General features: G+C 45.7%; 1 protein-coding gene across 2 annotated transcripts in view; it reads left to right on the top strand.

The window, feature by feature from the left end:
• Window positions 1-24,172, top strand: part of RIC8A (RIC8 guanine nucleotide exchange factor A) — a 38,425-nt gene that overhangs the window by 2,264 nt on the left and 11,989 nt on the right. The window contains exons 2-9 of one of the 2 annotated variants that reach the window (XM_078869152.1): window positions 1,780-1,827; window positions 2,234-2,425; window positions 2,893-3,047; window positions 6,141-6,633; window positions 14,433-14,527; window positions 15,490-15,640; window positions 17,542-17,637; window positions 22,862-23,006. In XM_078869152.1, the coding sequence (XP_078725278.1) occupies window positions 1,780-1,827; window positions 2,234-2,425; window positions 2,893-3,047; window positions 6,141-6,633; window positions 14,433-14,527; window positions 15,490-15,640; window positions 17,542-17,637; window positions 22,862-23,006 (1,375 nt within the window). Of the gene's footprint in view, window positions 1-1,779; window positions 1,828-2,233; window positions 2,426-2,892; window positions 3,048-6,140; window positions 6,643-14,432; window positions 14,528-15,489; window positions 15,641-17,541; window positions 17,638-22,861; window positions 23,007-24,172 lie in introns of both variants that reach the window. The other variant, XM_078869151.1, reaches the window with a different exon arrangement.

Below are 24,172 nucleotides of genomic sequence, written 5' to 3'. Positions count from 1 at the left end.
CTAAGGGGATTGTACAGTGGCACCTGTGTAATGCCAAGTACTCTAGAGAAAGACAATCCCCATGTCCCTTCACTCAGTGACCTCGATGCTAGAGCTGCAGAGAAAATTCTGCTCTGGGCATTACTGCTGCTGCCGCCAATCACAGTAGGTTTTGGAGCCCATAGGGCTTGGTATTGTGTGCATTAATGGGCGCGCCATAGCTTTGCATGGGCAACAAAGGGTTCATGGTAGGGTTTGGGCTACCAATTGATTGTAACGATGTTTTTCGGCGCAGCTTTGTTTTGCACTTAATATGCCTCGGCACAACGACTTAAAATTTGCTGGTGTCTTAAACGGTAGGGCCTTGCCGCTTGCAAGACAATTATTTTAACAGTTGCCAACAGCCGTGTGCTGCCATGTTTTGTGCAGTCTTGTGGCTTGCGTAAGGGCTTTCTGGGTGGCAGCACAGGCTCTGGGTGTGGCTTGGGTCATGCAGCTTGGTGCCATGCTGTTGCAGGGAGCATCCTTTCTTGGAGTGGATCTGCAAATAGTGTGCAGGGCACATGGATTGCACCATGTTCACAGCCGGTGATTAAAAATATATATATTTAATGAGACGAAGTTGCATGCAATAAAATTGTACCGTTTGTCTTGTGCTTCATGCTACAGGAGCATGAGAATGTCACGTGGTACATTTAAATGCCACGTTTGTCTGAGAAAGCTGTGGTTAATAATGATGTTTCTTCTTATGAATGTTTAACAACTCTGCACAAATCAAAGCTATTCACCATGTTCATCTTTAACATCACCTTACAATATAACAAAATGTCAAGAATAATGAAATATATGGAAACCACATTTTTTTTCTTCCTAAAATGGAACTGCTACACTGGGATTTTATGAAGAATGTAATGAATATACATTTTTTATGGGAATTGGACAAAGACACCGGGGGGTTATTGACAGTGACATGGTATGATATTTTCTGAATATTGTCATAGGTAAATGTGTGTGTATATATAAATGGAGAAAACATTAACATCTTTGATTTGTTGATGTATGTATTATAGCATGCAATGCGAATGTTCTAAACTAGATGATGGAACAACTTTATTTAGAAGGTTGCACAGTGGGGGCTCAAGATAAATAGGTACAAAATAAAAAATATTGTACAACAAGTTAGCTAACCAATTGATGTTTTTTGGAGGGACAGAACTGGAATACACCTATAACCTGGAATTCATAGGGCAGTCATTGAAGCAGGACTGGGATCAAACTGATGAAATGAATAGGTTGAAGAAAGCAGTGGTGTGTTCAAAGAAGAGCATTTGAAATCGATGTATATTACCTGCTGCGATATATGGGTCACGCTCATGGCCGTTAACACAAAATGGACCAAAAGCTGACAAGTGCGCAAAGAAGCTCGGGCAAGTGTAATTGTTGGAATAACACCGAGAGACTGAGAGGAACACATGGATTGGAGCACAAACGTGAGTTAGAGACCCTCACGTTGAATTTCAAGGAAAGCAAGTGGGCTTGGGCACAGAAAAATTTGCACGAGAGTATCGTGGTCAGCGTTCAAGACAGAATCAGAATATGTATTTATACTTATACTGGAGGAATACAATAAGCTATAAAGCTCTTTTTCACAGATGTCCAGTAGAGACCGATGGCACAGTGGCAGTAAATTGAGGGAACGCCCAAGAACACATCCACCGTGGAGGTGGAGCAAGTGAGATCAACTTTACTCATGAACGTCACAATGGCTCATTTATTGACTTTGTTTTTTTCTCCTTCCAGCATTCACAGACGTTCATGTTTTCTGAAAGTGACAAAGATTTGCGGGAGGTGAGGATACACTAAAACAATGTACACGCTTACATAATGCCAATAATTTGTTGCAGTTGTGAGTGCTTTGCATACTAACAATTTACATTTCACACTTAAAGGTGATATTCTTTTAAATCCCAAATTAGAAAAAGAGCCAAAAGAATATTATTAGACACAGGTCTCGAACAACAAGTAATGAATGTTAATATATTCCAGCCTAGTTAAATATGGTGCTGTAATTTTTTACATTAATGTTTTTGTAGTGCAGTATAGCATTACTATCACTACAAAAGGTGACTGCTCGTGGTTTTTTTGCCACATCACCCCGTGCGCCTTGCTGGCCTTAATACGTCCTCTCTCGCAGACCTTGCCCCAAGAGTCTGTACGGCTATAACAGGTGGGGGATTCTTGTGTGCGTGCGTAGACGCTGTGTGAGGCGGTGCTCTGCTTCCTACGCCGAGACGTTCAGCCGGCTTGCCAAGCAAGCGCCCTCGAGAGCCTGCGCGTGCTGTCGCGTGACAAGACGGCGCTGGGGTCGCTCGCCACCGAGCAAGGCCTTGGTGTGCTGGCGCGCCACGCGGGCCTCACGTACTCTCCCACCGCGTCCGTGTGCGAGGTGGTGACTCCCTCCGCCTCGCACGACATTCCCTAAAAATGTAACGAAGAAAAGAACGGTTTCACACGTAGGCTTTCGCGACCAATATTATTCATTATAAAGGTTTTTGGCTTAGATCGCGTAAGTATAAATGTGTCGTAACCCTCCACCACCCGACAGCCAAACAGTAAGGGATTTGTCACGTAAGCAAAATGCCAATTAGTTACTACTTCAGCCCACTGGTGTGTTGGAAAATAAATCCACAACATTTACCATTTGAGTACGACGTTTCGCTGGTAATTACATCCAGCATCATCGGGCGATGCCCAAATTTGAAAAAAGAGCCAAAAAAATATGATTAGACACAGTTCTCAAACAATGCCCGATGATGGTGACTGATGATGTCTTATCTTAGTGATGATCATGACGACGACGACGATGGTTACTTTCGGATCCGGGCAACTTCTGTCTCCCATCCTTGGTTTCAGCTACCAGACACAGAGACCATGACGGAGGCGCTGAAGTGCCTGTGTAACGTGGTGTTCAACAGCCCCGCTGCACAGCGCTACTCGGAGGAGCTGCGTCTCGAGTCCGGAATTGTCAGCCGGCTGAAGATGTCTGCCGCGCTCACGCACGACGTCCGGTAAGAACGCACGCACGCACTGGAGCTTGCACTCTGATCATCTGTGAAAAAGAGCTTTATGGCTCATCGGATTCTGATTCTGAACATATCTTGCTTCTCCACAGTAAGCTAGTAAGTGGGGAAGTTACAGGCCGACGATGACATTAGGCAGGTAACGGTTTACCGATTAACGATTACTGTTATAATAACCAAATATTGCCTGTATGAGATGACGTGCTACATGAAAGTTATTGATAATAATAAATGAAAGTTATATTTTTTTAATCCTAAAATTACATCGACGGCAATAGAGTGAATGAGACCAAACGTAAGACGGAAAAAAAAAACTATAAGATAATCGATTACTTGATCGAATCTTGACAGTTTGTTGTATCATCGTTTCATGCCTTCTTGTTACATCCCAGTTTGCTATCTGACTGGATACAGGGGTGAAGCAAGACGCATGGGTAACATGACACAATATCCCGAAATATGACGCCACAAAAACAACTTCCACTCTCTCGTCAAATGTTTCTCATAATCAGCCTTCATGTGGTCCTTTATGCACACTAAATGTTTACTTCACGTAATACATGCAAGCTTTGTTTATTCGCACAAATGCTGAGGGCCTCTCTGTGAATAGTTCGGCCCTCTGCGTTGGTGGGGGTTGGTGGTGGGGGGAGAGAGAAGAAAACGATAGAATGACAAGAAGTAGCGAATAAAAACATTGTCAACTGGTGTTACAGCAGTATCTCTGCTTGCCAGTGCAATCTACAGATCAGTTCAAGGCAGAGTTGCCATTGCATTATTGAAACTCAACTCCCTCTACATTTGTATTTTATTTTACCAGGTAATGTCCACCACTGAGGTATATAGTAGCAATTTTTTTTCAGAGCGACCTGGCCATCACTAATGAACGTTCAATGAAGCGGCTTATCACGTGGAAATGTAGAGCAGTCGTACATTCTAAAATGCATGATGACAAATGTGGAGGGAAAAAACCAGAGGACCCGGAGAAAAATCCACGGGGAGAGAGACATGCAAAACTCCAAATTTTCAGCAGGCGTCGTCAGTCGGGATCGACCCCACGACCTCCTGTATACCATGCGAGGTAGTTAACATCTCCGAGGCACCGTGGCGCCCCATAGGAGGACAGTCGAGGTGGGTTGGCTTTCCAGAGAAGGCGTCTCTGTACGGCCTCGTGAGAACGTATGGCGATTATGGGTGCTGCCAAGCCATACATTAATTTATTTTTTAGTAGATGGTGTCTTTTTTTCCAGCTAACATTGCACAACACATTGGCACGCATGCAGGGATATGGTCACGTCAAGGCTGCGACTGATAATAGTTCCACAATGCTAACAACGACGACGTCGGTGTATTTTTTTTTTACCAAACACAGTAAAAAAATTGCAAATATGTGCATGTATGTGACTCTCTGGGTTTATGATTTGTAATTTGTTTAATATTACCACAGAACATACACTACTGTACAATTTATTTTCAATTTCACTAAATTAGTTAATAGTCAGGACTCCCTTTACAGGCGGTGGTGGCACTCATCCATAATTCAGCACTAGACGGAGCAAGGGTTGGTGGTTTACACACATGCATTCATCTACGTCTATTCCATCATAGAGGTTTTTTTGGGGATAGATCACATAAATATAAATGTGTCGTTAAACCCCCCGCCACCATCCGACAGCCAATTAGTAAGATTTGTCACGTAAACAGATCATGCTAATGCATTACTATTAGAGCACACCGGTGTGTCGGAGAGTAAATCGACAACATTTACAGTCTTGAGTACGACGTATCGCCAGTAATTACAATGAGCTTCATCAGGCGACAGCCAGATTTGTGAAAGCCTCCGTGTTAAACTACATCTGTTCCATCTGTATGTTTTCCCCGGGTGCTCTGGTTTCCTCCCACATGTATTAATGCATTGGCTGAAAACACATTTTGTTGAGAGATTTGGCCTGGAATGGGTATATGAAACACCTCAGCCTCATTAATGCTCAAGTGCACAGAAGCATGCTGCTTTAGCACAAATACAGTTCACAAGAGCTTATCAACCCTGTTTGTGTTACTGTTGACCTTGCTTTTTCAAGCTTACAGGTCTCGCCTTGTGGAAAGTGTCACAGGTGTATCCGCTTATGAGTGGTGTGGACAGAACTTCGGTTGAAAATATCTGGCTCTGAAAAAGAGGGAGTACAATGTTTTAGACAGTGAGGACATCGTCACAGCTGCTAATTTACCTACGCTGCGAATAAAATTAAAACAAAACATTGACACAAATTTGTAACGGAAAAGTGGGAATGCAGCCAGAAACGGTGCAAACGTTTGCCCAAGCACTGGGGCCCCTGTGTTGGGATGTCGTTTGGCCAGTTCCCTTAACGAGTGTGTATACATGTGAGAGAAAACCGGAGTACCCAGCGGATGGGAGGTAACACTCCATACCCGTACCGGGGTAGAATTGCAGATGGAAATTAATCCACTTGTTCTAGGGCAGTGATTCCTAACCTTTACTGCAACCTTGCACCCCTTTGGTTCTCAATCGTAAAACAAGTTACAATGTTAATTAATACATTGGGTTTGCTGATACAAAGTAGTTTTTGTACTTGTGTGCCCGTGCTTAATTTGTGTTCCGATGATTTACATGACTCTCATTGGAAAGATGTGATTAACCATGCAAAAAAGATTTAACTACACTTATTTGGCCAATCTTATTTGACAGACAACTATTACAGGTTTACCATGTTTAGTTATTTTCTCCTTGTCACAGGTTGAGTCACAAACCGTACCTCTCCATAACAAAGGCTCACCCTCTTAAGCCTCACCTTACCATATGAATAAAAAAGTGTGCTGTACTTGGCCCTTACCCCCCCCCCTTCTCCAACCATTATATAAACGGAGTGGTAGCTCCTGCAATCTCTCATTTACTTGATACAGCTGTCGTGGCTGTGACGGTTCCACCTGAAGACGGAAGCTTGTGTTGCCTCCGAAACGTCGTGATTTTTATTTTATTTTACTTTTATTAATTTTAATGTTTTACCTACGTGACTTTACCGAAAAAACCTAAGAATGTGACTCTCGCCGTCGGGGGACTCGCAGGTTCTTCGACCTGCGCCTCCTCTTCCTGATCACGGCGCTGCGGCTGGGCGTGCGAGCGCGCGTCTCTCGCGAGCTGCGCGGCCTCGCCCTCCTCACCGAGGCCCTCGAGTCCATGCTGGCGCCGCCCTCGCTCGACCCGCCCGAGCCCTGCACCCTGTCGCCCCCGCTGAGCAACTCCTGCCCTTCCTCCGCCTCGTCGTCGTCGTCGTCGTCGGCGACGGCCGTGGGCAACGGCACCGGGATGAGCCTGCGCGATATCCACGAGACGGCGGCGCTGCTGCCGCAGACGCCGCCGCCCTGCTCTGCGTCAGCGAGCTCTCCGGCCGCAGCTTGCAGCGATGACAGAGGAGGAAGCGAAGAGGTTGGGCTCGGGGATGACGAGGGCGCGCCGTTGTACGGGACTAACTGCCACCTGTCCCGGCAAGACGTAGAGAGGGCCATGGAGATTCTCAAGATTCTCTTCAACGTCACCTACGACTGCAGCCGCAGAAAGGTAGATGAGGTGAGTGGGTGCCACCTTTGTACGTACGTGGTCAGGCGCAGCCCTCTTATGTGTGTCACTTGGTCGGGCACTTGACCCCCCCCCCCCCCCCCCCATATCGGTGGGTTATGAATTCTACCCTGAAACTATTGTAGATTATACGTTTGGTCCTGTCACCCTGCCTCTTGTTACTGCCATCATTCGGTTATCTATGGAACGTTACGTCCATTATCTTAATGACTAATCCATTTCGGTAGAGCTGCTGTTATCCTATTATCCCGAAATCTTACTCTCTGGGAAAGCCACCCGACTTTGGAGGATATACAAGTTTAGTTGAATTACGGATAAAATTCGTTTCGATCATGATAGTTGCTCGAGTGAAGATTTTGCTCTGGCATTGAGCCAGCCGTGCTTTTTGATGTGATGTCCAGACTCAACGTATCAATTTATTTCGTGGTTCATGTCATAACCTTTCAAATGACACCGCATTTGTTGAGAGTGGTGGAGTGATCTATGAGGAGATCTCCAAAAAAAAAAATGCTTATTATTTAGATTGCTTTGCAGATTTGGCTATTGTGTCATCCCTGGTTTATAAGACTGTGTAACAATTGTTTATTTTTTTTGTTCCTGGGTAGTAAGTTTTATTTCCTAATTGCTTATGCCTCAAAAGTACAGAAAATGGCTATTATTCCCCACAAACTTTGCTTGTGTGACCAGGACTGATATTTTGAAATGTACCTATTTTCCAGAACATTCCAGATAGATTCAGTGCTGAGTAAATTTGGAGTAACTTCTCGAACATTATCGAACTTTCCAGTAAAAGAAATAGTAGTATAAATACAGGGGCCTTTAAGCCCACCAGTTCATTTTAGTTCCAGCTGCCTAAGTGGATACATATCTGCATTTTTCCGAGATTCAATCAAGAGGCTGCAAGCATCCGGCAGACGCATTTTGCTATGTCGGCGGCCAATTTATCAAGACAATAGCGAAAAAGTACTCTGTGGAAGCATCTGCTTAGATGTGTGAGGCCTACAAGGCATATTTCGGCATGCCTGTCGGGGATCAAGGCAAACCCTGGGCACCTCATTTCACCTGTAAGCAATGCAAAAAACTCTGGAAGGTAAGATGGACAATTGTTGCTCGGAATTTTATGTTATAAAATTTAGAAAATTGTAAAAAAAAAAAAAATTATGTTTTACAATTTTCAATGTTAATTTGAAAATATTTCTGAAAAATGTTGCGAGAATCTTTTACAGATTAGTCATGGGGGAAATAAATGTATTTTTGTAGGGGGAAATAAATGTATTTTTGTAGTGGAAAAGAGAGCCATGAAGTTTGCTATCCCAGGAATTTGGCGTGAACCCACTGACCACTCAAGCCAACTGCTACTTCTGCATGGTGGACCCTTCCAAACGTCGGACTGGCAAGAATGCACCTGCTATCACGTATCCGGACCTTCATCCATCGCCCCGGTGCCACACTGCCATGAGCTCTCCGTACCCACTCCTCCAAAGAGAGAGCAGCCGTCTTTAGAAGAGAGCAGCAAGTCAGAGAGTGAGGAAGACGTTGTAGATACAGATGACCATTTCAGACCTGGAGCTGAGGAGAGAAACTCATACTACCCCATCCAAAAAGACATCAACGACTTGATTAGAGATCTTGGTCTCACCAAGTCCAATGCTGAGCTTTTGACGTCTCGGCTCAAGCAGTGGAACTTGTTGGATGAAAGTGTGCAAGTCGCATATCAGAGGAAGCATCACCAACCTTTTTGCAGCTTCTTCACCCATCAAGATGGGCTCTGCTTCTGCCACAATGTGACCAGTCTGGTCGAGGCAATCGGAATCGCCTGTAACCAAAATGAGTGGCGCCTCTTCATTGACAGCTCATCCAGGAGCCTCAAAGCCGTGCTGCTCCATAATGGTAAACAAGTACCCGTCTCTTCCCCTGGCTCACTCAGTGCCCCTCAGAGTATTACAACAGCATCAAGACCTTGCTGGACGCCTTGAAATGTGAGTACGGCTGGGAGTTCATCGGAGACTTTACAATGGTGGCATTCCTGATGGGTCTCCAAGGCGGTTTTACCAAGTTTCCCTGCTATCTTTGCCTTTGGGACAACAGGGACTACCACAGTCAGGACTGGCCACAGCGGACCGAGTTCTCTGTGGGGAGGAACGTCAATTGGGAACCACTGGTGGACCCCTGGAAGGTGCTGATGCCACCACTGCACATCAAATTGGGCCTCATAAATTTTTTGTCAAAGCTGTAGATAAGGAGTCGGCAGCCTTCAAGTGCCTTCAAGACTTCTTCCCTAAGCTGTCTGAGGCAAAGGTCAAAGCCGGTGGCTTCGTTGGACCACAGATAAAGAAGATCCTGGAGTGCAATGAATTCTCCAAAAAGCTCATTAGTGAGGAGAAAGCGGCTTGCAACAGCTTTGTCGCAGTGGTTTGTGGCTTCCTGGACGATCACAAGGTCGAAAACTATGTGGAGCTGGTTGAGACTGGTGAATAACTATGGCACAATGGGCTGTAGGATGTCCCTCAAAGACCATATCCTTGATGGTCATCTTGATAAATTCAAGGATTACATGGGAGCGTACTCGGAGGAGCAAGGCGAGCGCTTCCACCAGAATATACTGGACTTTGAACGCCGCTACCAAGGACAGTATAACGAGAACATAATGGGAGAATACATTTGGGGGCTGATTCATGAAAGTGATTTACAGTTTTATCGTAAATCTCGAAAAACTACTCGCTTCTAAATCTTTTGTAGTCATTTTTGTATTACTTTGGTATAAATACAAGTTAATTTAGATTCATATATTTTTTATGACTTGATGTGAACGAAAAGACAAATTCGCCCGTTTTCTCTTTGAAAATAGGTCAATTTCTAAATATCACTGTCCTGGTCACAAAAGCAAAGTTTGTGTGGAATAATAGCCATTTGCTATACTTTTTAGGCATAAGCAATTAGGAAATAACACTTACTACCCAGGAACAAAAATTGTGTTAGATAGTGTATCTTCCACGAAGCTCATGGTCCACCCTAAACCACATCCGTACAAACCATGGCTGATGCGACTACCTGATGCGCAAATGGACAATTAAAAACCCTCCAATGTGCGACTGTGGTCATCCAATGCCCAATCCACAAATACGAAGGAGACATTGCAGCGATACACTCCGCTGCACCGGATGTGGTTATCTGGCTTGACTACCAGGATGTGAAATTGTCGTTATTGCTCTGCGTCTACATCAGCCAATCCAAAATAAGAAGACTGTTTTGTCCAGCAGAGGGCAGACAGTGACTTGTGTGTACCCTATGTTTGAGTTATTTCTGAGAGTGCTTCACGATTGCCACTTCACTTGCAGATTTTTTTGTATACAAGGTTCAGTATTGTGAACTAAATTCAAACCAGCCGTCAACATGTACGCAACAAACGATATCACCAAACCTGGCACGCACAACAGCTTGAAACTCCCAAAACAGATGGGTTCAGATGTATAAAAAAAAAACTGATGAAAACATAACTGTTTAGGGCATATTCTACGTCTGAATGGGAAATCTAAAAACATATCCAACGGGCTCCTGTTTTAAATTGATGCCATTCACACGAACAAACATTTTTTTAGACGGTAGTTATTTGAGAAATCGCATGAACGGGAAAAGACAAAAACGAAGCTGTGTTCTGAGTGCAGGAATGGTGGCTTTGAGGTGAATGATTGGCCAACAGTCTCTGCGCTCCCCAATGAGTGAATGTGGATGGGGTGAACGGTCCCGCAGCTGCCCGGCCACCTACCTCTCCCATGTAACAAAAAGTGCAACGCATTGGTCAATAACACTGCCGTGCGTTTGTTCGTCCGTTTCTCAATCCGCTTGTCCTGGTGAGGGTCGCGGCGGCAGCAGCAGCAGCATGTTGAGTAGTGGCGGTCCAGACCTCGCTTTCCCTGGCGACAGAGACCAGCACTACTACACTATACACTACTACGCTATACACTACACTATACTATGCACTACTATACACACTCTAGCTCTTCTTGGGGAATTCCCAGGCGTTCCCAGGCCAGCTGAGCGACGTCATCCCCCCAGCGTGTCCTGGGCCGGCCCCGGGGTCTTTGCCCAGTGGGACGTGCTGCCCAGTAGAGTTCCAGGGGGAGTCTACCGGGGGGCATCCTTGCCGGGTGCCCGAACCACCTCAACTGGCTCCTCTCGATCCAGAGGAGCAGCGGCTCGACCCTGAGGCTCTTCCGGATTACTGAGCTCCTCATCCGATCAAGGAGAGTGAGACCGGCAACCCTGCGGAGAAACCTCATTTCGGCCCCTTGTACCTGCGATCTCATCCTTTCGGTCATTACCCAAAGCTCAAGATCATAGCTGAGGGTGGGAATGTAGATCGACTTGTAAACCGTGAGCTTTGTTTGAGAACTCAGCTACCGCTTTACTACCACGGAACGGTACGGTGCACTCAAGACTGCGTACGCCGCACCGATCCGCCGGTCGATCTCCCGCTCCCACTTACCATCACTCGCGGAAGAGACTCCTCCACTGAGGGCAGCTGTTCCCCCCTCACCTTGAGAAAACAATCCACCATCTCCCGGGAGTGAACCTTGACCTCAGATTTGAAGGTGCTGATCTTCATCCCAGCCGCTTAACACTCGGCATCAAACCGTTCAAGTGCACGCTGGAGATCACAGATTGACGAGGCAAAAGAGTACAATGTCATCTGCAAAAAGCAGCGAAGCCGCTTCCATGCCCTCGTACTGGATACTCTTCATACCTCGGCTGCGCCTTGATATCCTGCCCTTGAAAATTACAAACACTGTCATCAAAGGAAATATACAGTTGATCATCGATTATCCGTCGCGCGATTATCTGGCAGTCCCGATCGTATCCGGCAGAACCGCTCCAAAGGCTGTACACCAGTCCGGCGTTTGGCACCATGTGCGTGACAAAAAAGTAGCTATGCTTGATTCTAGATTTGAAGCTTTCGTGACTGCAAGGATTCATATTCTTAGGTTTTTTCCGGTAAAGTCACGTAGGTAAAAAATTAAAATTAATGAAAGTAAAATAAAATAAAAATCACGACGTTTCGGATGCAACACAAGCTTCCGTCTTCAGGTGGAACCGTCACAGCACGATAGCTGTATCAAGTAAATGAGAGATTCCAAGAGATACTACCCTGTATATATACTGGTTGAGGGGGGGGGGATGGGCTGGGACAGGCCCCCTTTTTTATATTATTATGGTAAGGTGCGGCTTGACACGGCTAGTCTACATAATCAAGCTATGCTTGATTTCGGTGTCAAATATATACAGCACATTATACACGACATACAACTTGAACAGTGAAATACTGCACGCGCATACATTTTTCATGACTTAACAACTACAGGGATGAAAACAGAAAATATACACCGTGCGATCCGGCGAAAAGTGCGTTGTGTAATTCGGCGTTCGCGTAAGTTCGGCGATCGTCAAACACGTGGTCGTTGAAACAAAAGCAAAGTACTGCGCACATCACCCCATGCAGAGTTTTCTATTGGAGTGGTAAGTACGGTCCAGTTAATACGGTTACTTTTTACTTTAGGAATTTTTTTTTGCCTTTGTTTATTTACACCAATTTCATATAGTAAACAAAGTTAAAACACAAAAAACGTTGCACAACACCGAAAAAAATAAGCTCCTTTAAATAATGATGCGATTTTCCGACGTTTAAAAAAAAAATCCGGCACCCCCTCCCCGAAACCGCCGGATAATCTATGATCTAGTTGACGTCCTTTGAAGGTAGTGTTACAGATGAATGCGTTGAGCTTGTTTTGTTAATTGTGCTTTGTGCGCCATTACCAACGCAGCATCGTCACATTTTTAGTAAATCAATGACCTTGTTGGGACCATGGCCACCACCCTTCGTCATTCCCTTGCAAAACAAGTGGTGCATCTTATAAAGGCGACTGAACAGAGTGAGATGCGTGGAGCGCGACGCATATCTTACACATATCAAGTCCTGGCGGCTCTCCTAAATGAGGCGTGTAGTTGGGTCAGTGGCAGATTGCAGAGCACAAGTCTAAGCACGCAAGACGATAAGAACTTTTGCAACTTAAACACGAACACGCCATTCACCCCGTGTGGCTTCGCAAGCCCGACTTTATTTATTAATTCATTTAAAATATTTCTGGATGTCAGCTTTTACTGGCTGCTGTGGGGTTTTTTTTTGCGTCATTTTATGCAGAGCTGTCTGTGTTCAATTATTAAATAATACAGGGCCATGCAGTTTTAGCCATGCTGATGTGAACTTCCAGCTAAGGAATGCATGAAATTGTGGATTTTGACCTCTATCTGGTTTCGCATTTGAACTGAACTGGAAAGAGTAAACCGCAATGCCCCATTGTAGGTGTTTGCATGCGTACTGGTTGTGTGTGTATTTGTGAATATGCCAGTGGGGAGCGGTGGTGTAGTGGCTAGCACGCTGTGCTATGAACCCGGTGACCGGAGTTCGATTCCCGCTCACGTCAATCGACTCGGCCTCAAATGAGTTACTGGTGCGGTGTGTGGTAAACATCGCCACTAGGGAGACAAAGGCGGCCGGGCGTGGGCTGGCCACCCACCCCCCTCGTGTGCCGTGCCGGCCTTAATAGGGGCTCGCTAACAGCACTGGCCCCACAATAGTCTGTTGAAAGGCTATACGGAGGATCTTTGTCTTTGTGCATATGCCATCTGTGTACCGACGATCGGTTTGTTATCTGTGCCCGATCTTCTTCCATTGTGGGAGTCGGCAACCATTCAGCTACCCAATTGAAGCCCGCAGTAGCCTGCTCTTGCCTCGCTGTTCAATGCTGAAAATAAGAACTTTATCATTTCAAGCTGGAGCTGAAAGGTCTTTGAACTGCCACCTCTGTGGCTGCTTCAGTCGTGTATACCAGGTCCAAGTTCACCGCAGGCCCTTGCAAATAGAGGAGGTGTGTTGCAGCTTTCTCAGAGAAAGAAAAGATTCCCATGCTTCCATACCACGTGAGATGGACCTACCATACATCAGCGGGCAGATAAGCCATTCAGTACGTAAGGGGTCGTTTGGTATTAATGGGTGTTACGACGGAGACAAAGAACATCGGCAGCCTTTGACTGCGAGTTTCGGAAACCCTTAAACACACGTGTCTTTTCCATCAACTTTCGGAAGCTAGCCTTGAATGGCCCTCAAGTGGCCTCAAAGTGCCCCTACCATGGAGAAAGTGCTGCAGTCACGTCACTACCACTTAGTGGCAAATTATTGTTGTGTGCGTCCAGTGGCTTGGTGGACGTTGAGTGTATTGCTCTAGAACCCTCGCAGCTCATGTTTTGATTCTTGACCTTGTGCTTATCATTGGTAATTCTGCCATTTGCATGCGTTGCCCAAAAATGTGTGTGTGCGAACGCACACATGCCCAAACTAGTGCACTCGTGTCTCTTAACAGCCCGACGTGGATTGTCCTGGTGTGTGTGTGTTGTGTCGCGGTTAGCGCACAGCGCTACGAACCCGGTGAGCCCAGTTCGATTCCCGCTCATGGCCAACACCAGTGACGATTGTCTGAACCGGTCCTGCGCCTCCACTAGGTCGACTCGGCCTCAAATGAGTACCTGGTGCGTTGTGTAAACATCGCCACTGGGGAGACAAAGGTGGACCGGCCGTGGTGCTGGCCACCCACCCCTCCGTGTGCCATGCCGGCCTTAATAGGCGCTCGCTAACAACACTTGCCCCAACAGTCCGTCAAGGCTATATGGGCGATCTTTGTCTTTGTGTGTGTGTATGGATCTGTCCCCTGGTGTGCCTGATTTTGCAGGAGGACGCCGCACAGTATTGCGGCCTCGTCTCGATTCTTCGTCGCTGCCTCATGGCCACTGCAGATGGGGAGGACCGGACGGAGGAATTTCATGGGTTCGTTATCTTGCCTTCACCGTCTCTATGATTATGCGTGGCTGCCTGTGCATGCACGGATTGCGTTTGCCATACGACCTGGTTATCGGTAACAGTTAAATAACGTATCCGTTAAGGTTTACTGTTACGTTCGTGTTACAAGAATCTTACCTTCCCTCGGAGATTTTTTTACAGTTTTGCACATTATATACAAACGAAAGTTACGTGCAACAACAAGTTTGCTGAACAATTCAAGACATGTATATATGTCAAGGGTGAGAAGGAAGCGGAGTGAATAAGGAGAAAGGCATCACAAACCTTGAGCAGAAAGGGAGCTCGTTCTAACACTGGTGTCGTGCGGCAGCGGTTACAGCTTGGGAATCCATCTCGTTGTATTTACGTGCATTGGACTTCTTTCGCGCACCGTACGTAGCCAACGGTGCGAATCGTAGGTGCGGGGGAAGGACAACAAACTAAAAACAAAAGTTGTTCTAAAGAAATTACTCATAATCAACGTTTTTGGGTCTAGATCGCGTTATTTATAAATGTGTCGTAACCCTCCACCACCCGACATGGCCAATCAGTAAAAAAGTGTCACGTTGACAAAAGACAAATAGTTCACTGCTTTAGCCCACCGGTGTGTTGAAGCGTGAAACCACAACATTTACAATTTGAGTACGACGTTTCGCTGGTAATTGCCCGATGATGCTGGATGCAATTACCAGCGAAACGTCGTGCTACTCAAATTGTAAATGTTGTGGTTTCACGCTTCAACACACCGGTGGGCTAAAGCAGTGAACTATTTGTCTTTTGTCAACGTGACACTTTTTTACTGATTGGCCGTGTCGGGTGGTGGAGGGTTACGACACGTTAATAAATAACGCGATCTAAACCCAAAAACGTTGATTATGAATAATATTGGTCGCGAAAGCCTACGTGTTAAAGAAATTACTTTTGAAACAAAATAATTATTATGACCGCAGGCATACAGTGAACCTCCTGACGAACCTGCCACCCTCTTCGCTGGAGGAGCTGCTGTCACCCCCCGTGCGACCCGGCTCGGCAGAGTACAATGGGCGCAACATGGACGTGCCGGTGGCCCTGCTGGGCTTCATGGAGAAACGCCTCGACCGGGTGAGCGTGGCTAATAGTGTAAACAAGTCTCAGTTTTTGTTTTTCATTTTAAACTGGAGAGTGCTAAAAAAACCAGGATAAGTCTCATTTGCAAGAGCGAACCTGGGTCACTAAAATGACGAGAGCAATTTATTTAAAATATTTTTTTAAGTACAACCATTGGTGCAATTAGCAAAAATAAATAAATATATAAGTTGGAGCGAAAACAATCGCGTTACGTAAGAAATCGAAAACGGTGCATGTACGTAATATTAAATTGTATTTAAGTTTCTAGTAACAAAAGTTGGCTGTGCCGCAACAAAAATACGTAAACTTAAATTTAATTTTCTTGGTTATTTCGGTAAAGTCACGTAGAAGGGAAATAATAAAAATAAAACTTCATAAAATAATTCTCACGACGTTTCGGCCACAACGCAAGCAGCCGTCCTCAGGTGAAGAACAGGTCTGTCGGAAAGACAGCGTCTGAATGAAACACCACCAGGCTTGGAGCGTATATTTAAGCTGGGTTGGAGGGGGAAGAGCGCCTTGACAAAATAATTTGCATATCAAGAGGAATTTAGCATATTTATGGGAAATGCAGATATGGGATTAGTACTACTTGTGAAATGCGTAGGACGCTGTCTTCCCGACAGACCTGTTCTTCACCTGAGGACGGCTGCTTGCGCTTTGGCCGAAACGTCGTGAGAATTATTTTATTATGTTTTATTTTTATTATTTTATTATTTCCCTTCTACATGACTTTACCGAAATTACCAAGAAGATGAATCCCTGCAGTCACGAAAGCTTTAAATCCAAAAATTTTATTCAATTAATACCGTGACGGTTACATATAATAGGTTGTGTACCAGCACCATTCCGTTTTTTTTTTTGCTGTTGTGCTGCCATTCCAGAAATGTGTAGGATTCCTGTCTGGCTGTGTGAAGCCACTTCCGGGTGGGATTTTTCAAATATTTGGTTTCGCGTCCCTCACTGCTAAACAAAATTGATGTGAGATAAAGGCCCTTACCGAGCGCAGAAGACACAGTTCAGGCAAGGACAGTCTGTAGTTGAGTTAATTATTCAGCGCGTGCAATGAACACAACACTTAAGGGGGTACGCACTGATAATTCCTCAGCCCTGATGGTGTGGAGCGGAGCAATTACTGCTCATCCTCGGTTCTCACACCGGGGAGTGGTGAGCGTAAAGAGACATTTTGTGCCCCTTTAAATAATAAAAGTGATCAATGTCCAGATTTTACCACAATTGTTTTTTTTACTTACTACGGGAAGCTCTCTGGAGCAGTGATGTAAAACGACGTGAATTGCTGCGTCTTTCTCACGGTTGTACTCGTAATTAAAATGTCTCAATCACAGTGATGATAAATTGCGTTTGTGTTCATCGCTGTTGACGTGCAGGTTGTCGTGCGATGTGCGAAGTGCGCCTTGATTTCTGTTGCATTTTAAGCGTCGTATGAGAAAGTTGTCACTCTTAATCTGACTTTCTACCACTGATTGTGTGAGTTTCCTTCACGTATAAACAATACAGGATGATTTTATTCGAGAGACCCCTCAAAAAAATCAGGTGGAAATTATTGAGAACATTTCATTTCAAAGCCTCTGCTACCAAGTGTGCCACTGATCTCAACACGCATTAAACCTTTCAACGCTCGCCTCTGTGAGATATACGAAGCCATCGCTTTCAAGGTATTCAATCGCATGTTGAGAAGATTTAAGTAAGAGGGTGTATTTTAAATCGGGTGAGTGATGTTTGTAATTGGACCACCCCGTTCGTTGGTGAGAATGGTGGTCTGACTTGTGGCGACAGGTGGTGTTTGTGGGATATTTTGCTTACACTTGTGTATGCTGATGAATGGCTACGAATGTTCTGGCTGCCTTGGTGTCCCTTTTATTTCCGTCTACCAGGGCCATCGTTTGAAAGAGAACCTCACCCCAGTTGTCAATCTGCTCACCGAGTGTTCCCGGCAGCACAGTGACATGCGCAAGTTTCTCCGCAACCGGGTGAGGATGTTGTGTGTGTGTGTGTGGTTTTTTCCCGGTTAACAATCGGATTGATTATAGTTGAGTGTTCTTTTTGGTTCTTTCGGTAAAGTCACGTAGAAGGGAAGTTACTTCCCTTCTACGTGACTTGTTCTTTCGGTAAAGTCACGTAGAAGGGAAGTTACTTCCCTTCTACGTGACTTTACCGAAAGAACCAAGAAGATGAATCCCTGCAGTCACGAAAGCTTTAAATCGAAATATAGTTGAGTGCATTTGATATTCGCGGCATTCTAATAGCGCAGGGTGCTCGCGAAGGCGATTTGTTCCACAGACAGTGGTCTGCAATGGTTTCACAGCAGGGACGGTGTTACAAGTGACGACATCACATTTATCCCTCTAAAACCGAAACAGGAGGATTTCTCCACAACTCTGGCTGTCACCTGATGAGGCTGGTTGTAAATACCGACGGAACAGTCATGGTACTCGAGTTATAAATGTTGTGGATTTACTCTCCAACACACCAGGTGTGTGCTGAACTAGTAACAAATTGGCATGTTTTATTTACCGTGACAAACCTTACTAATTGGCTGTGTCGGTGGCGGTGGGTTTGACAGCACATTTATATTTACACGATCCAGCCCATAAAACCTATTATGGATTACCACGTGTAATTGCACTCAAGTAATTTACGGGTAGTTTGTGCAAACAATGGCCTTCATAATGATGTCAAGGGATCTTAAACGTCCACTGCGCTAACAAATAACCAGGGCTGTTTGCTGGATTCAAATTGCGAACCCCATCTAAGCACTACCACCGCATGGCCTTGTGGAAGCCCTCGGTACGTCTTCCGACCTGAAGACATACCGATAAAGTTCTGTTCCGATGGCGTACACGTACGAGGCTCCCACAAAGCATTGCAGGAGGGCATGTGGCACAGTTTGGCGCCAGCTATCATAGAGTGTGGTCGTGTCGCTACAGTTCTTTCCGGTGAGTACAGTGTCTTTAAAAACAACGGCGCTTAGTGGCTCTACATAAAATTAACACTTAGCCGCTTGTGCGTTCCAGGATTTGGCGGTGAATGGGACACGCACCCTGCAACTTGCAGACTTCTCAGAATGGGAAAGGGTTAATCTCTGATACTTTGGCACGCACCGAGATTGCCTCTTGTTTACAGCAATGTCAAGCAACGGTGTGCTGTGGGTAACAAGTTTCACATGTGGTTTCTTATCTGCAATGACGAGCGTGCTCTGTTCAGCCCGGACGCTGCATCTGTGTAGGCCATATGTGAGTAGGCCATATGTGCAAGTGTCATGGTGCGCATTTGATACGTTTGAAAGGTTACCCGCAATATGACTCGATTGGGGGAACATGTAACAATCATCTCCCCCTACTGCAAAACTACTGCAGGCCGTGTTTATGGAACATCTCGCATTAGCGATAGGCTTGCACTCTTAAAATAGCGCATATACTGCATATACTAATTATATGATTGGTCCTCGTGCGTGGAGTGACAAATGATAATTTCACTTATTCTTTGGGTCTTTCGGTAAAGTCACGTAGATAAGTAAAAAAAAAACTATGACGCTTCGATCGCAACACAAGTGGTCATCTTCAGGAAAAGGTGGGTTGGCTTCCAAAGGCAAACTATTTTCAGGGTTTGAAATGGGCGTCGCCCAAATGTCAGCAGCCAATGAAAATGTAAGTGGTGGGCAGCCAACCCGCCGGTGGTTGGTTTTCCACCAAGCAAAGGACTGCCAGGTGAAAATTAGCATGTTAATGAGAGATTAGCATGTTAATGGGAAATCTCAGAGCCGCAACCGAGGGGTCGGCGCCACGCGAAGTGACTGTGTTGGTGTGAAGCTTGTGAAATGGGCGTGAAGCACAACTAACTTCGGAAGGTGGTAGGATGGGAACATCATAGCCAGTTATGACTTAAACTGGTTGATAACGTCTTTCCAATGATTGCTCGGTTTGTACCCATCTTCTGGGTTGAAATTGTGTCTGTGTCTCTATATATGGATGGCTTCATGAACGAATCTTTGTTGATATCCAGTGGGCTTGCAAAGTACCTTCGCAAGCCCACTGGTACTTTGCAAGCCCACTGGCTATCAACAAAGATTCGTTCTTATTTTTATGTTACCTTTCTCAGAGGAAACATATGCCCTTCATCATATGCCTAAGATAACATGATATCACCAGGTGCAGCGATGCTGTCGTGTTCCTGCCTTTCAATGCTCGCGATTGGCCTATGGGCATTAGCATAGAGAGGTCGGCAAACCCATGTGCTCCGTGGTAAACCTGCCAGTGCTGAAGAGATGTTCATCAGCCTCTCGGCACACTTCCCCATACCAGGGGAGGATTTGACACGATACTCGTAGGGTGCCGGTTTGTGGCACACGGTGGACTGCCTTCCAAAAGCCACCAGGAAGAACGATAGAAGAAAACTTGCAGCACCTTTTGTGCGGTTGAGGCTATGGAGTTTCTCCAAAGCGAACGGTTCAGTGGTCTGATCACCCAATCGTGTTCTGTGATCACTAACTCAACAAGTTAGTGATGTCCATAGGTACAGAAGGCAAAGGTCGCATTCTGGAGTAGCTGTCACGTAAAAAACTCTTTAAGTTAGGGCTTGCACATTGGGTTTCATAGAATCATCACGACCCGATGATAGAAACCAGTGGCCTTGGTCATGCAATTTCTGCCTCGTGGGTTGGGGTTGGGTGAGCGGACTTCTGATTTGTAGGGGATTTCTGGTGGGAGCTGTTAAAAAACACAACGCTAACAGTAGATTCATCCTCCATACCCTTCAGTTCCGGTTCAGGAAGAAAGACACTCATAAGCTGCGACATCACCAGCCATAGCCATTATAAATTGGCAAGAGGCCGCACAAATTGTTTTTATACAATGTGCAATAGCCAAAGAATTAGCTCTGATGTCTTGATGACACATTGCAGATTCTGACGAAAGGCTGGCTGTACAGGCACACTGCAACATCTTAAATGGAGACTCGGCCCTAAATGTGCTGATAAAATATCTACCAGTTTGGTTTGCGCATTTAAATATCTGCCTCACATCGTATTGGCTCAGATGCCAGTGCTTTTCATTATGCATGTACTTTATTGTACAGACATTGTCAACGCTGCTTAATACAGGAGATCCTGCTTCAAACGAAGCCAATTACGAGTGACCAATTCTGTTTTCAGTGGGTCTTCCGAGTGGTAAATGTGGTGGTTCGTTCCACCTTGGCTTGAAGCATTTTTATGAAGGGCGCAATTACGGAGTGTCACGGTGGCTAGGAGATGTTTACTCCCTCGCCTGGTGTGCAGGAGGTCGTGGGTTCCATGCCTACCCTGACGATGCCTGCTGCTGTATATTTGGAGTTTGCGTGTCCCTGTCGCTCATCATCATCACAGTGGCTAGGAGATGTTAACTCCCTCGCCTGGTGTGCAGGAGGTCGTGTGTTCCATGCCGACCCTGACGATGCCTGCTGCTGTATATTTGGAGTTTGCCTATCATTTGTAGCCAAGGCACTTCTGAAAAAGAGCTAATAGTTCAGTGGGCCTTACCTGGTAACATAAAAAAATACAGTTATTTATTTTAACTCCCCGATAGTCAAATTAAGCACTCGTTTTAAAGTGAAATGCGTGCATATTTCTTGTTCATACGTCAGGTTGTGTGCTAAAGCACAGCAGGGTATAACTATCGTTCCTGCTGGGTAACATGAAGAGTGTCACTGGGGGGTAGAGCCGCCTTTACACGCCAATGATAATCATGATTTCGATTTAAAGCTTTCGTGACTGCAGGGATTCATCTTCTTGGTTCTTTCGGTAAAGTCACGTGACTTTACCGAAAGAACCAAGAAGTTAATCATGATGGCAACCGTGACAGCGGCGGCACGGTGAGATTGTGGAGGATTGCGGGGGATGGGGGGGGGGCAGTTAGCTACCAGAAATATTTTTGTTAGTTTTAATTTATAAATTCCTTTGTATTGCACTATCAACAAGTAATCTGAGCATTTGAACTTTTGTTTCCCCGTTAAATTGCGTGTGCATGTGCTCGTGTGATATTATATGTGTGTGTAGATGTGCCTGGGTGCACTCTGTTACAATCGCAGCAACGCAGATCCGATTCCTAACCATAAACATCCGTGTTGTTTGGTATCGATACCTGATAGCTTCTATGTCCACTCGGTAAAAAAAGAATAATTGACTGGGTGGCCCAGAGGTGACGGAGCAATGAGCTGGACTGTACAACAAAATGACCACCATCTGAGATCTTCTTGGTTTTTTGGGTAAAGTCACGTAGAAGGGAAGTAATAAAATAATAAAAATAAAACATAATAAAATATGTTTTATTTTTATTATTTTTTATTATTTTTTTATTAGTTTATTACTTCCCTTCTACGTGACTTTACCGAAAAAACCAAGAAGATGAATCCCTGCAGTCACGAAAGCTTTAAATCACCATCTGAGAGTTAAGCATTTCAATTTGACTGCCACACGACGAACATCTATGGCGAGCCACTTGACAGAGCGCAGCATACGCAGTGTGGCTAAGTGGTCCCTTAATAAAGATCTGGGAAGTAGTCCAATGATGTCACCTTCTAGAGTCGATTTCCCGACATGGCATGGTGCACTGCTGTCTGTGAGAGTTCCACATGGGCATGGTTTATCTCGCTGGTGAACATACTTCATCGCGATCGAAATATAATTGCGAAAAAGGAAAGTAGCACCTGGTGTGCATGTCTACGACGCATTGCCGTGGAGGTGATGGTGACTGGACCAGCATGCTTGTGACTACACCTTCCCCTTGTTGCTTGTCAATATTACTATGCATTCTTCAGCAACAGCACAGAGGGCGCCACGGTGGCAAGATGTTAACTACCTCGCCTGGTATGCAGGAGGTCGTGGGTTCGATTCTGATTTCGACCCCGACGCCTGCATATTTGGAGTTTGCATGTTCTCCCTGTGGTCGTGTGGATTTTTCTCCGGGTCCTCCGGTTTGTCCCTCGAGATTTGTAAATGTGCGTTCAGAGTATTTGGCTGCTATAAATTTCCTCGTGATAAGCCACTTCGTTGATCTATTATTCGTGGCCAGATTGCTTCTGAAAAAGAGCTGCACTGTGGGCCTTACCTGGTAAAATAACAAATAGTTATAGTTTGGTTTTTCCGCACAGTTTGTCCCCAGCGTAGAATGACAATCTACTAAGGTGGCGATGTTTGTTGACGTTTTGTTCGTGCCAATCTAGGTGCTGCCCCCATTGAAAGATGTCACAAATCGTCCGGAGGTGGGCAACACGCTGAGGAACAAGCTGGTGCGCCTCATGACTCACATCGACACCGACGTCAAGCACTGCGCTGCAGAGTTCCTCTTCGTGCTGTGCAAAGAGAGCGGTAGGATGCTTGCACCCTGCAAGGAGCACCACGCCACACCTCCACTCCGCGTCGCGGCAACACGACATGAGCCTGCAGCCTGGCAGAACGATTGTGACGAATGTGGGAACTAATAATGCATATTGCTGATAATTCACAATTTATTTTTTGGGTTGGGCCACATCGTGATCCGAGCAAGTTTGCGCCGTTAAGAACCTTCCACCACCTGACACAGGCGAACGAACAAATTCACCGTCAGGTGCTCAAGCGTATAACGCGCCGATGATTATTGTTTCGGCTCACCAGTAGGTTTGAAGAACAATCGTCAACAGCCAAATTTAGCAACTGGACGCGATGCTTCATTTGAGACCACGTCGAACATCAAAATCAAAGAAGTCCTTTCGCTCGTGGGAGAGACGGCTGTCGCGTTGTGGACACGTCGCCCCGTCTATGACGCGCAAACTCCTGCAGCAATCTTGATTTGAAGCTTTCGTGACTGCAGAAATCCATAGTCTTTGGTTCTTTCGGTATATGCAGCAAGTTGCGTGCTTCGGTTGGCGGTCGACGTTCGAAGCGAAGCGGACCGCGACCCTCACAGAAATGGCGCCGCTCCCTTGGTCGCCCCCCCCCCGCCATGATCCGTGGATCAAACAAATAACTCGACTCCGGTGTAGGATAGCAAGGACACTTTTTGCGATTGCTGTCGCAAGCGGTCACCCGTTTTGACGCAAACGGGTCCTTCGCTGACGACGCGCTATGGTTGATGGATCGAAGTGACGTTTTCCTAACGCGATGCGATGCGATGTTAGATCATTACGTCACCTAACTCACGAGCCAAGTGCGAATCGTAAATGTTGGCTGTGAAAACCTTACTGCGTGTTCAGTTTGGTGTTCACGTTGAGGCCGTGCAACGTTGCCAGGTTGCCAAGTTGTTGCGGTATGTGTGACGCAGCAGCACAGAGACACCTGGGGGGGTTAAGCGGTTTAGGTAACGTGACCCGCGGATTATTTCAGCGGACGATGCACGGGAAACTCCCCTTTGCTACGAAATATTTTATCCACCCTGTTTGCAAACATCGTCACGGATAACAGGATTGAGCATTTATCGGTGATGTTGAAAGAGTGCTGGAGGTAATGTTCTTCGATGCGTCTGTTGACGGTGATGTTGATAATGCTTCTCTTGAATG

The sequence above is a fragment of the Lampetra fluviatilis genome, chromosome 27 (genome assembly GCF_964198595.1).
Source record: "Lampetra fluviatilis chromosome 27, kcLamFluv1.1, whole genome shotgun sequence".
Lineage (NCBI taxonomy): Eukaryota > Metazoa > Chordata > Hyperoartia > Petromyzontiformes > Petromyzontidae > Lampetra > Lampetra fluviatilis.
This window is presented reverse-complemented; position numbering and strand designations above follow the sequence as displayed.